We start from the raw sequence: 13,003 nt of genomic DNA, 5'->3' as shown, positions 1-13,003 counted from the left end.
AATTCAAATTAGAATAGGGACATGATTTTTTTTCAGTAAGGGTGATTAGCTGTTGAAACAAAGAACCAAGGGAAGTGGTAGATTCTCCATTTCTTGATGTCTTCAAATCAAGACTGGATGCCTTTCTGAAGATATGCTTTAGCAAAGCAATTTACTGGGAACGATATACTGATAAATGAAATGTAATGGTTCATGATAGACAGGTGGTCATCTAGAAGATGACATAATGATCCCTTCAGGCTTTAAATCTCTGTATAGCTACAAACCTTTAAGAATGATTTTTGTGTTCACCTTTATTGAATTCTCTCTTTTCAGGAGTCTATTTTGAAAAGGTATTAAAGAGTTCAGATACTTCCCTGTGGGTGAGGAACATTCAGATGTACTTGTCTGGGATTGTGGTGACTTTAGTTGGTGTTTACATGTCAGAAGGAGCTCAAGTTCTCGAGAGAGGATTTTTCTATGGCTACACATATTATGTCGGGTTTGTCATCTGTAAGTATCTTTCAATTCTGGTGCCCTGTCATGTTGATTCAAAACACTCAAATTCAGTCAAGACCAGGATTCCTTAAGTGAGTGAATTTGGAGAAGAAACATTTGAATTTCCTTATAAAAATCCAAGAACTGCTTTTTCAGCACAACATTTACTAATGACTAGAACATTCATAATAATTCTAATCATGTCCTTTCTGCTAGATACCAGTTAGACGATCTATTTTGCTGCGTGTGGTTTTTAAAATTACAGGTTAGCAAGATCAGATCATAGTACAAACAATCTATACACCATTACAGAGCTAAACAAATTATTTTTACACCAAGACTTTAATAATAAGAATCTTATTTGCTTCCCAGTGCTTGCCAGCGTTGGAGGCCTCTACACTTCTGTTGTTGTTAAATACACAGACAACATTATGAAAGGATTTTCTGCAGCAGCAGCCATTGTCCTTTCTACTGTTGCATCGGTGGTGCTGTTTGGTTTACAGATCAGTAAGTTGCTTTTGGCTAATGTTTGTTTCATCCTCCTGAGTAGGCTGGTTACAGTGCATGTTGTAATACTTTACAGTCTACTGTGGGGTTTTCATATTGGTTTGTTTTTTGTTTTTTACCTTGGCATGTAATTTTTAGGACTGACATTGGCTAGTGCTCAAGCTGTGTTGTAGCATATTATTTCTGGATACTGCCATCCTATGTGTCCTAGGAATACTATGCTTTGTGTTCTTGGAGGGGATTCAGATGTGCCCTCCCATCCCTGACTTGCTACTGAAAAAGGTTTTGCTATTCAGCCTTTCATTTTCATATTCACCTGAGGCTGGAACTCTCATTTTAAGTTGCTCCATTGTGTCTGTTTCTGATCCTGTGGCTAATGCAAAAATTAGTATTACTGTATCTCTGGCAGATGTTCTGAGTTGCTGACAGTAGCTAATAAAGGAACTGCTACAATATTTTCATGCAGCGTTCCCTAACTCTGAGCCGGTCCTAAGTTAACTTCTTGATTATTTATGAAGTAGCAATGCCAAGTCCACAGTAGTTGTTCTATAAATGCTGTAATAACTGTTACCCTCCTGTTTACACTCTGCTGTGACCAGCATGTGTGTGTCAGGCAAACCCCAGCGTAGTGTTTTAAGGACATATCTTACATCCTTCACTGCAGAGACAAGGTAATATCTTTTATTGGATGAGCTTCTGTTGGTGAGAGAGACAAGCTTTTGAGCCACACAGAGCTCTTCTTCAGGTCAGCTCTGTATGGCTTGAAAACTTGTCTCTCTCACCAACAGAAGCTGGTCCAATTAAAGATAAGATTCTCACCCACCTTCTCTCTCTAATGTCCTGTGACCAACACAGCACCAATTACACTGCATCCTTCACTGCAGTCAGAATTCTGTCTAACATGACATTTGCCCAGCAGAAAGAGGCAGAGGGCAATGGTGGAAGAACTTCATAATGTGAGGGGTGGTATGACTTAATGAGGTGAAACTTGCAAGAGAACTTCGCATAAAGTGAAAAGCTTCCCAAGAGTTAGATCTAATGGGCTGTGGAACAGTGCCCCAGGATGAGTGGTGGAAGCTTGACTGTCATTTTAAAAACTAGACTGGACAAAACCCTAGAAAATGCACTGGCTGATCTAACTTCTGGGACAGAACCTCAACTTTACTAATAGTACTCAAAAGTCGGTATAGGTTTGGAAAAGCAAAATGTGCTAACACTCTATTAGAGTACAGTTCCAGTTGCAGAATATTTTTTGATTAGAGGCCAACCATAAGTTTGTTTTGACCGCATTGATGAAGTAGAATCCAGCAGTCATTAAGGAAGAACAAATACAGAACTGTAGGATGTCCGTTTCAGACTTTCTCCTCCAACGTTAACCATATGATTTACTGAAATGCTATGAAGTTTCGGGGGCTGGTAAATGATCAGTTTTCACTGTCAAAACATGATACGAATTTTACAAATTATTAGGGTGACCGCTCACGTCTCCCTTAGAGTTGTAATTAAGGAGGGTGTTGGAATAGTAGCCTGTAACTTTCTCAGTTAAGTCTCCCATCAAAATTTTATTTTTTTGTTTTCATTTGGAGCTGAGTGTTTAAACAATGTTTTGTTTCCTTCCAGCTGTAAGCTTTGCTCTCGGTGCTCTCCTTGTTTGTATTTCTATATACCTGTATGGATTACCTCGACAAGACACCACAAAAATCCAGCCACCGTTAGAAACAGTGAGTTCAAAAGAGAAACTTATTCATATGTGATGTTTGCCATAACAAAGGACAAGAGACACTGCAAAGGAAAGACTTGGGGGAAAAAACCTGTTTTTAATTGGCCTTAAACTAGTCATGAAAAGACTTAACTTGGAGAGAATAAAAAGCAGCAGTTAATTCTGTAAGGAAGTGAAGGATTTTCATTGGATGATACAGACTCTCCATTATTGCCAAGCACCTGAAGAAGCTAGTTCATGTAAGGCATGTTCCTTTCATGTTGGACTGTGAGGAGCCCACCTACCAGGAATGAAGAAGGAAGGAATTGAACCTTCTGTTGTATATAAAAAAGGGACATTCTCTCCGGCTGTATATTTGAAAGACTGTATTGTGCCATTTATGGGCAGAAATGCTCAAGGCTCTATTAAAGGAGATCTCATTGCCAAAGCTGCTCCTTGCACTCATTTGGCTCCAGAATTCTGAAAATGTTGCTCTGCTTACCCAAATCTAGGAAAAGAAGAACCTTTCCTTTGACTAATAGGTGTATCATCTTGAATACCAACTGGTTGCTGAGCTCACACCCTCTTTAGGTAAATTAACTGTTACTAATAGGTAAGGCTACGATTATGTCACAGAATCCGTGACTTCCATTGACCTCTGTGACATTTTCTGCCCTTGGCCTCGCAGCTCCCAGCCTCCAACCTGGTGGGGGACCCTCAGCAGCTACCCAGGCCCGGTGGGCGGCCAGCGGGACCCCGCGCACCTGCCCGGCTGCAGCAGGCACGCTCCACACCTGCCCAACTGCGGCCAGTGGCTGGAGGACTCTGCAGCTACCAGCTGCCCTGGGCAAGGGGATCCCACAGCAGCCCAGCCCCAAGGGCAGGGACACCCCGGAGCTCCCATGTACTGCAGCAGTGGGTGCTGAACCCACCTACCCCTTTTGTCAGGGATATTTTTAGTAGAAGTCAGGGACAGGTCACGGGAAATAAAAATTCATGGCAGCCCCTGACCTGTCCCTGACTTCTACTAAAAATATCCCAGATAAAAACTTAGTCTTACTAATAGGATGAATGTGAGCAAGAGTGGACTGTCGAAAGAAAAAAATTATCATCATAACTTCATCTATACTGAGCATCTTTTAGTCACTAAGTACAATTGTTGCTTTCAGCCATAGTGGAACACACCTGTTACAGTGTATAAGTACATTTTTCATTGAGTAACTTTTAAAATGTGAAGATGTTTCTTTCTTTTATAAAACTATTGTAAAATGTCCCATTTTTGTTAGGAGTAATTTGTGAAACTAGTTCACGGATTACAAGGGGGAACCAATAATGATGTAGGTTGGTGTTCTCTTCACATCTCCGTATTGTTGTCAAGTCAGGCCGTGTGGTTTTTGGTTTGAGGCTGATGCGTACTTTTTATCTATATTCCAGGTAGTTTTCTGTGCCATATCACAGATTGAGCCTTTCTGCGTGCACAGCGGAGGGATGCGTGTAAATCTTAGAAGTGTTTTCCTAAAGCTTGTGTTTTGTTTGTTGAAGGGTGACTGAAACCTGCATAGATTCAACAAATGCCTGAGAGGGCAAAACTACTGCTGTAGTTGATCCTCAATTCTTTGGAAGGTATAGATCAATACAGCCCTTTTAGTCAATGCTTTCATAGAAAACATACACAGCAATTAATGGCTACAGGGCATTTTGTACTATTTCATTTCTAGAAAACCAGTGTTGGTACATTTATTCAGGTTAACTTTCATAACTGACTAAATTCTAGACCTGGCCAGAGCAAATGCTGTTGCTGTTTGAGAGCCATAAAAGTCAAACATAGGAGGCTCTTGAAATTCTACTTCATTGGTTCCTTTGTCATGAAACAGCTTAATGTGCAACCCATTACCCCACCTTAAAGAGATTCAGCCTTTTGAACTCTGATCCACTGCAAAAAGGATATTAAGAGCAGAAGAACCTGCCCCTTTCAAGTTTTTATTTTCACTGTGCCTTTTTCTATTCTTTAAAATTCTTCTCTAAGGTAAAGAAAACTCCCAACGATCAAAAGAGAAATTTAACTTGACTATAGAGAGGAAAATAGCAAAACTGAATGTACACAAAGGACCTGATTTGGGTTTATTATGCACTGTGACCCTCAGCAGGCCTGGAAAATCCCCTGCAACTTTGCTCCCCCACAGGGCTGGCTTTAGGCACCACAGGGCCCGATTTGAAGGAGCTGCCGCCGAAGTCCCACAGCTGTCTTCAGTGGCAGCTCAATCGCTGCCATGGAGGAAGGACCTTCCGCCAAAATGCCACCAAAGACAGTGGCAACGATTGAGCTGCCGCCACCAACAGTGTCAGGACTTTGGTGGCAGCTCAACCGGCCGCTGGTACCTTCGGCGGAGGGTCCTTCCTTTGCAGCAGTGACTGAGCTGCCACTGAAAACAGCGGTGGGACTTTGACAGCAGCTCCTTTGGGAATGTTGGGGGGCCCTCTTAAGGGCACGAGGCCCGATTTCGGGGAATCGACTGAATTGCCCTAAAGCTGGCCCTGCTCCCCCATTTTTCTGCAGTGGAGCCAAGAAACCTGCAGAAGGTATCAATTCTGCACTCCCCCGCAGGACATAGCATTCCCCCAGGAGTATACACATTAAGGCATTGGTTAGCAGGGGAGAAGTGCGCTGGGTTAAGAGAACATGATCAATGGAGGATAGAAAAGTAAATATTAGCTCATTTGTTCCTCTTCCTCATTCCCTCTGGTGCTTGTCTTTCAACACTGATGAAATGTAGTGAATCGAGCTGACTCATAAAATGAGAAGTTTTTCCTTTACCCCTCCCTCTGAGGTGACTTTAGCAGCCGTGTGCCTCCGTCCATTTTAAGTAGACTGTTAAGAGCTAATCTGGCAGGGGTGGGGGCTGTACTTAGACTTAATCTTCCAAGGACACAGTCGCTTGGATTTTATTCAGGAAACACAGATATAAATTCTGGCAAGGAATCTTATTGCGAGTCATGAAACAGCAATAGGGTAATTAATATGTCAGGCTCCCTTCCCTTCCACTATTGTATTGTGTTATGGCACAGCTGCTCCAAGGCTGCAGCTTGTGCACAGTGGTATTATCCTTTGATTATGATGTGGTGTTCATGCTAATGTTTCTTTATCTAAAAAACCAAACCACTTCTCAGAGCCATCTTTTCCTTTGGAACTGGGGCGAAGTCTCCTAGGGGGCCAAAGAAGGTTTGGCAGCTGGGCCAGGCTATACAGTTGAAGTGGGAAAGCTCATAAAGGCAATGGGAAATCCAGAACAACCTGTAACCAAACCATAGTTTGTGTGAGCTGAATTGCAGCAGTAGATGAAGCATCTAGAGCTATTACACTATTGGGTTTAGATAAACTTTGATTTAATCACTAACAAGGGCTCACGGTGGGTGGGACAGTAAGTAATATTGAACTGTGAAACAGGAGTGAAATAAACTGAAGTGAGGATGTTTTTAGTGAGAGGAAGCGCAAGAGAAGGGACTCAAATGCTTGTGGACACGTGAGGGAGAAACACTGACTCTGTCTCAAAGTAAAACCAACCTGCCCCACCAAAAAACCCCTACCTGCTACCTTGCTTATCCTCCACTAACAGAATCACTGGATATACAAAACTTGGGAGTTACAGATGCCAATAAGGCCATATGTAAATGGAGCTCTATGCTGACCAAGGTGTATGAAAAGAAAAGGAGAGAGATCTATCCAGTAACCGAAGGCTCTTTTACATGTAGAGAGGAAATGGAAGTACTAGGATTGTAGCTCATAAGTGGAGGAGAGCCTTTGTTCACTGGGGTATATAGTTCAATGGTAATTCTCTTAGGAAAAGGACAAATTAAGTGCTCCAAGCTGTTGTACCTGTGCAAACATATGACCCTCCCTCATCGATAAAAGGGATTGCAGCCAACATTTTCAGACGGCTTGAAGCACTATCAAGGGTATAACATCAGAAGTGGCAGTGAGACAGGGAAATGGACAATAGGATTCTGTCCCATGAGAAGCTGTTAGTACACTGCTCTCAGCTTGAGGCACAGGAGAACACCAAAGACTAGACAAGAAGAGGGTTTGTAGGACTGAAGAAACAATGAGGGTCATAACAGTGGCTGGATTCTCATTAAAAACTTTTATTAGGAAGCTTAATTTACATTGCAAGAGGCTCTGATGTTACATTTGGGTGACAGGCGTGATTCCAAGAAGTTTCATTCCATTAGCTAGAACAGAACGTGAAGCCTGGAAGAGGCGGAGTCGTGCCTGCAAAATAAAAGTAACAATCAACGTATGCAGTCCCTCCATCTGAACAGCAGTTTATACTTACACGACCAAGGAGCATAGGCTCAAGGAAAGGGCTAGGAGGAAGCTTGTTAAAAATGAAGACAGCTACGTGTGTATCATCTTTGTTTAAAAGGAGTCGGGATTATGGTTTGTCCAACACTATGAAGATACAAAGTGCTGAATACTAGTAGCAGCTCAAGGACTAGAGGAAGCCACTTTCATCCTCTGCCACAGTAGCACTGAACAACTGATCTAAGGGTGAAAGTGGTGGAATTTATTCCCAATGTTGTAGAGACCATTCAAGCCAAAGTCAGACACAGGTCTCTAGCCACATCGAGCCTGGACTCCCAGACTGAGGGACCAAGCCCCTGCTGCAGAAAGCCTAGCACAGGAACAAGCAGAGTGAAGAGCTGCCATGGTGGAACACAAGACGATTGGTCTGGTTTTGGGGGAGCCAACCTGTGGCTCTGGAGCTGCCTGTGGCTCATCAGAAGTGAAAATGCAGCTCCTTGCATAGGCGCTGACTCGGGCTGGCGCTACAGGCACCATCTTTCCAATGTGCTGGGGTGGATCCTCCCTGCTCAAGCCCTTGCTCTGCCCCAGGCCCCTGCTCCTTTCCCCGAGCCTGCCATGCTCTCACTCCTCCCCCTTCCCCACAGAGCCTCCTGCGCATGTGAAACAGCTGATTGCAGCAGGCAAGAAGCGCTGACTGGTGGGGCTGCTGGCAGGCGTTGGGAGCTGGGCGGGGAGCTGATGTGGGGCTGCTGACATATTACTGAGGCTCTTTGGCAATGTACATTGGTAAATTCTGGCTCCTTCTCAGGCTCAGGTTGGGCACTCCTGGTCTGGATCCACAAAGGAACTCAGCTGTTGCAGTGCCTACCTTTTAGGCACCTCTGGAACAATAATGGGATCCATAAAGCCTGAGTTGGATCTCTTGGCTCCTTGTACAAGAAGTGGGCGGAAGGGGTATTGCCACCCTTGTAACTTTTAGCCTAGTGGTTAGCGCGCTCACCCAGGGTGTGGGAGACCCAGGTTTGGTTTCTCCCCATCTGCTGGGGAGAAGGGATCTGAACAGGGATCTCCTACCTCTAAGGAGTGTGCCCAAACCACCAGGATATTCTAATATCTCCTCTCTAAGCCATTCCACTTGGTATAATTACTGAAATTGTCACTGGGCCACAGAGACTGACTCCATAGATTGGTGGTTAGGGCACCTGGCTGGGAGGTGGGAGCTGCAGGGTCCAGTTCCCCTGCTTCAAATCACTCTTATGCCAGGTGGAACAGCTTCAGCGATTTTCCCCACCCCACGACCAGTGGGTAGGGTACTCAGAGGTAGGAGACCCCCATTAAATCCCTTCTCCCCGTCATACAAAGGGATGAAGTGAATCTGAGTCTCCCACACCCCAGGCGAGTGATCTAACCAATGGAATAAGCATTAGGGAAGCAGGTGGCACCTCCTGCACTGGGCAGATTTGGAACATGCAGCGAACATGCCTACCGCATTAGAACCTGGAAGAAGCTGGGCAGAGAGGAGTGTTTGTCTTCCCCAGCTTCATGGATTGCACTGACACGTAGGCATAAAATAGGCTGTGGATGCCCGGAGAGAGGCAGTAACTTCAGTGCCTCGAGGATTAGGCAGCAGTTGAGTGAGGGTTGTGTGGATAGCAGTGGCAGCTAATTCTGGGGGTTGGGTTAGGTGACTAAGTCCTTGAGTGGACCTGAGCCACAGCAACTGTCAGAAAAACAAGGAGTTCCAAACAGCACACAGGTGAGAAACATTCACCTTGTGGCCTCACTGGACCTTTGAGAAGCTGAGTATAGACGTGTTCTCTCACCTTTCCATGATCGTTTATTTGGTGGACAGCCTAGCATAATCATGTTTGGTTGCCATAGCCGTGCTGGTCCCAGGATATTAGAGACACAAGGTGGGTGAAGTAATATTTTTTATTGCACCAACTTCCGTTGGAGAGACAGCTCTTGAGCTACACTGAGCTCCTCTTCAGGTCTGGGAAAGGTACTCACAAGGCTTGTCTACACTAAAAATGTAAGTGGGTGGGGCTTTCGGCCTCCCACACTGCCCCTCTTCAGTCCAGGTGAGGACAAACACCACCAACAGGAGGAGGATAGTGTGGACATGAACCGCTGCAGTAATTTCTGCAGTAATTGTAAGATGACTTAACATAGGGTCAGCAGGGAGCCAGGCTGGGCTGCTGCCTGGAGGGTCAGCGCCCCCCCCCGTAAGCCCTGGTACTGCCTGGAGGCTCCCAGCTCCCCACCACCAGTAGCCTGGCTGCTTCCCTGGGCTCTCTGCTCCCCACTGCAGCTGGGCTCCCAGGGGAGAGCTCTGCCCTCAGTCTGGGCAGCTCTTGGTGGGGAGCTGTAAGCCTTGGGGCAGTCACTGGGCTCCCTCTAGGGAGCCGACTGGCTGGAAGGCGGGAGCCGAGTAGGCACATCCCAGTGGCTGCCGGGAGGCTCCTGGCTCCATGTGGGGACTCCAGCAGCTGCACCAACGCTCAGAGCGGGGACCATGGGCAGCAGCTGCGCTGGGAGTAGGTACTGGAGGGCAGCTGGGTTCTAGGTGGAGCACTCCACCTGCCCCAGTGACAATGCATGGAGCTATGAAATTGACAAGAATGACAGCCAACAGCCGATGTGACTGAGTGTCTGTCTATAGGGACACTGCGTCACCGTAACTACACTGACATAAGCCCTATGCCTCATGGAGGTGCAGTTATTATGTCGGTATAGTAGAGCACTTACGTCTGCGGAAATAAGGCTTTAGTGTGTACGCTGGCAGAATTACATCGCTGTAAGATGCCTTATGTTGACCCAACTGTAGTATAGACCAAGCCAGTGTGTCACAGGAAAATACAAGGTGGAACAAATTTTTTAGCCTAAGTAATTAACACATTCTCAGGGACCAGCAAGGTGAAGTGGCCTTTAACATGCCTGCAGTCACAGGACAAGAAAGGGGGTATAGTGAGTTACAGATTACTGTAGTAAACCATGTATCCTGTGTCTTTATACAGTCTTTGATTTGTAGTGTCTAGCAAAGTTATGAATTCAAGCTCCCCGGCTTGTCTTTTGAAAGTGTGCAGGTTTTCTTTGAGGATGAGGACTGAGAGGCAGAGATAGAGTGATTGCTTTGTGAAAAGTGTTCTCCCATGGGTGACGGGGTATTTTTGATTGGAGCTTAAATTCATAACTTGCTGAGTACCCTTCCCAGAGCTGAATAAGAGCTCATTGTAGGTCAAAAGCTTGTCTCTTTCACCAACAGAAGCTGGTCCAATAAAAGATACTACCTCACTCACCTTGTCTTTAGGATAGTCACGTTCTAGAAGATAGAACTACCAGGTCTTATCTGTCCGATCCCCAGCTGTAGATCAAAGAAACCCCAACTGCTTGTTTATGGAAGTTTCTCCACTACCTTCCCAAACACAATATTATCATCTGATGTATTTGAGAAATTACACACTAAAGAATATTGATTTTTCTCTCAGCCCCAGTTCCTCCCTCTTCTACTGCTTCAGAATACTCAGGTTCTACCTGAAAACCCATTTTTTTAAGTCACTTATTGAACCTAGATTTATGGGTATGCATGTGTCTGCATACATCATCCATATTTCAGAGTCCCCCCAAACCTCTCACCTCCAATGGAGTATAAGAGGAAATGTAGAATCAGACAGAGCTAAACCTAAGTCAGAATGATTAAAAAAGCCTTCTTGCAGATTCTATTGGTGTGGCTTGAAAAAAAAAAAGCAGCAGCAAAACCACATCTCCAGTAGTGATACTTAACTGCACACAAATTAAAATGATCTGTGCTGACAAGACTTGCATAGCTTTTCATGCCAATAAAGAATGTGAACTGGTAGATGGCTAATAGGTTGGTAAGAACAATATCAAATGTCACTTTGAAGGAACATCGGGCCCTGTAAAAGTCGCTGTTTTGTAAGGTGCGCAGAGAAGATGTACTCGTTCTTTGCCTTAAGTTGGACTTGTTCTCCAGTTCCCACAGGAGAAAGGCAGAAGTGTCTCTTCTTTAGTCGTGTCCCACTTGCTCTGGGAATGAGCACTTTAAAAGCACAGCAATTGTAAGTGTTTGGGAGTGTGTGTTAGGAGACGAGGGGGGGACCTAACTTTCACCACTCTTCAGAACTACAGGGAATCTGACTTCACTTCTAGCAAAAAAAATTGTGCTTACTAAAAGGTGCATTAAAGTCAATGGAGCTTTAAGCTCAACCATATGGAATATATTCTTTATAAATCTTCTCACTGTTCTTTTTCACAACAGAACATTCCAAAGCTCAACCCTGAAGAAAGTCATCAAAGGCAGATACGTAATTACTTTTCAAATCAGTACGAGAGATAACAAAAGATGGTGTAATTAGAGTAGCATTTACTCAATAGTTAAGAGATCAGATCTCTCGCCCAAAGATTCACAGCCTTCTAATTTGCATCTAGGTAGAACTGCACATAGCAGTTGACAGCCTATGTTGGTAGAACAGCAGTATAGACAATTTGTATTGTGTGGGTGGAATTCGGGAGAGGAGGTTCAGTCACCTCACATATCTCTGTCCTCCCACTTACAGCTGAGGAAGCCATCAGAAACTAACCAGAACGTTAAACACTCTCCGGAATATTAGGGAGAAGAAACTGAGATAGAAAGGGAACAACTGCTCTGCAGCAATTCCCCCTCACTGGTGCTCACGGTCACATTGAAGAGGTCCAGAGAGAGCCCATGGCAGTCAGGGGTGGGCTTGCAGCCATGAGTTCTTGCTCCTTCATTGAAAAAAAAAAAAAAAAAGGGCAGTTCTGCAGCTCAGAACCTGCCTTGCGCCATCCCTACAATTAGTGCTTCCAAGAGCGCCTCTTAGTTTCAACTGTTTGGAGAGTGAATAGGTGTGTCGTCCTAAGCAGTTGTTTGTCTGCTAGACTATGTTTCTCTTAGGATACACAGCTCAGGTATACTGAATTATAGTCACACAGCAATAATGCACAGTACCTGGGCTAATTCAGGGGCACTGCCTTTCACAGGGAGCGTTTTATGAGCCACAGCAGCAAGATGGCTGAAACAGAAAAGTGGATTAGAACCAGCAATTCCCTTAAGAAGAGCAGTTATGTGGACTGCAGAAAGCAGCAGAACTAGGAGATCCACCCCCAACTACCAGACTAAAATCAATTTTTTGTAAGGGCCTTTGTGCAAATGGTCCTTTTCAGGACCGGATTATGAGTTTTATGTCTCACAGCTGCCTCATAAAAGAAGAAATTACTAGTTTGGCTTTCTGGTACATGTATGATTTTAGAAGTTTATACTGGAAATATACAATAGGGACCAAAGGGTTATTTGGTCTGGGGGACTATAACATTTTCAAGGGGACACTCACGCCTGTCTCAGTGATTACAAGTTTGATTTATATTATCAAATTATTCTGCTTCAGTTATCCTCCTTTGTTTCTCCCTCTCCCCTCCTCCAAGAGAAGGGCCTGAGCCAAAACATTTAGATCTAGATCCAACCCTGTCCCATGTGCAAAGGGATGCAGATTTGGGGTTTTAGGTCTGTCCACAAGGGCGAGCTGTGAAGTTCAGATCTGGAACAGAGCACCCAGATGCCTAGGGGTTCTAAGTTTGCTTGTGCTGACTTGTCGATGTTACTGGAGTCTGATTCTAGTGAAACTGAGAATTAAAGCTGTTCAGCAATAGCAAATATTTCTTTCCTTACCTGAGTGTTAGAAGGTAGCTGACAATGTGCTTGGGCTGCAGATCTTCAGAGGATTTATACAGTACCTCATCGTATCTGGGGGGAAGGGAAGGGACAATTCAGAGCTCAGCTTGCAATCACAAGAAAACTAACTAAAGTTCTTAAAACAGGAATAAAGAAAGTGACTGTAGCTGTTGGGAATAGCATCATCATAATACAGAAACTTGCTGAATGAATACTGTAGATTTCAGAGCTCACAACAGGTGGGCGAGATAATAATGGTTGCTCCTGGAATATTATGTTCTGCTTTAAATCTTATTGCTGACTGTGG

At 44.5% G+C, this 13,003-nt stretch overlaps 3 protein-coding genes across 8 annotated transcripts in view; 2 read left to right on the top strand and 1 right to left on the bottom strand.

Annotated features, from left to right (window-relative positions):
* SLC35A1 (solute carrier family 35 member A1) overlaps positions 1-3,131 on the top strand; it is a 39,082-nt gene extending 35,951 nt beyond the window's left edge. Inside the window, exons 6-8 of the mRNA XM_050950172.1 lie at positions 316-492; positions 850-984; positions 2,605-3,131. Coding sequence (XP_050806129.1) covers positions 316-492; positions 850-984; positions 2,605-2,738 — 446 coding nt within the window. The 3' untranslated portion in view covers positions 2,739-3,131. The remainder of the gene's footprint in view (positions 1-315; positions 493-849; positions 985-2,604) is intronic.
* Positions 1-13,003, top strand: part of ORC3 (origin recognition complex subunit 3) — a 260,786-nt gene that overhangs the window by 103,835 nt on the left and 143,948 nt on the right. The gene's annotated exons all lie outside the window — the stretch shown is intronic.
* Positions 6,808-13,003, bottom strand: part of RARS2 (arginyl-tRNA synthetase 2, mitochondrial) — a 59,584-nt gene continuing 53,388 nt past the window's right edge. For 3 of the 6 annotated variants that reach the window (XM_050950132.1, XM_050950127.1, XM_050950131.1), the window contains 3 exons: positions 12,694-12,768; positions 11,977-12,040; positions 8,258-8,706 (listed from right to left, as the gene is read on the bottom strand). In XM_050950132.1, coding sequence (XP_050806089.1) covers positions 8,527-8,706; positions 11,977-12,040; positions 12,694-12,768 — 319 coding nt within the window. In that variant the 3' untranslated portion in view covers positions 8,258-8,526. Of the gene's footprint in view, positions 6,951-8,257; positions 8,707-9,063; positions 10,351-11,681; positions 11,754-11,976; positions 12,041-12,693; positions 12,769-13,003 lie in introns of those variants that run through there. The other 3 variants (XM_050950128.1, XM_050950130.1, XM_050950129.1) reach the window with 3 other exon arrangements.

The sequence above is a fragment of the Gopherus flavomarginatus genome, chromosome 4 (assembly GCF_025201925.1).
Source record: "Gopherus flavomarginatus isolate rGopFla2 chromosome 4, rGopFla2.mat.asm, whole genome shotgun sequence".
NCBI lineage: Eukaryota > Metazoa > Chordata > Testudines > Testudinidae > Gopherus > Gopherus flavomarginatus.
Note: the sequence above shows the minus strand (reverse complement) of the source record. Positions and strands in the feature narration are given on the sequence as shown.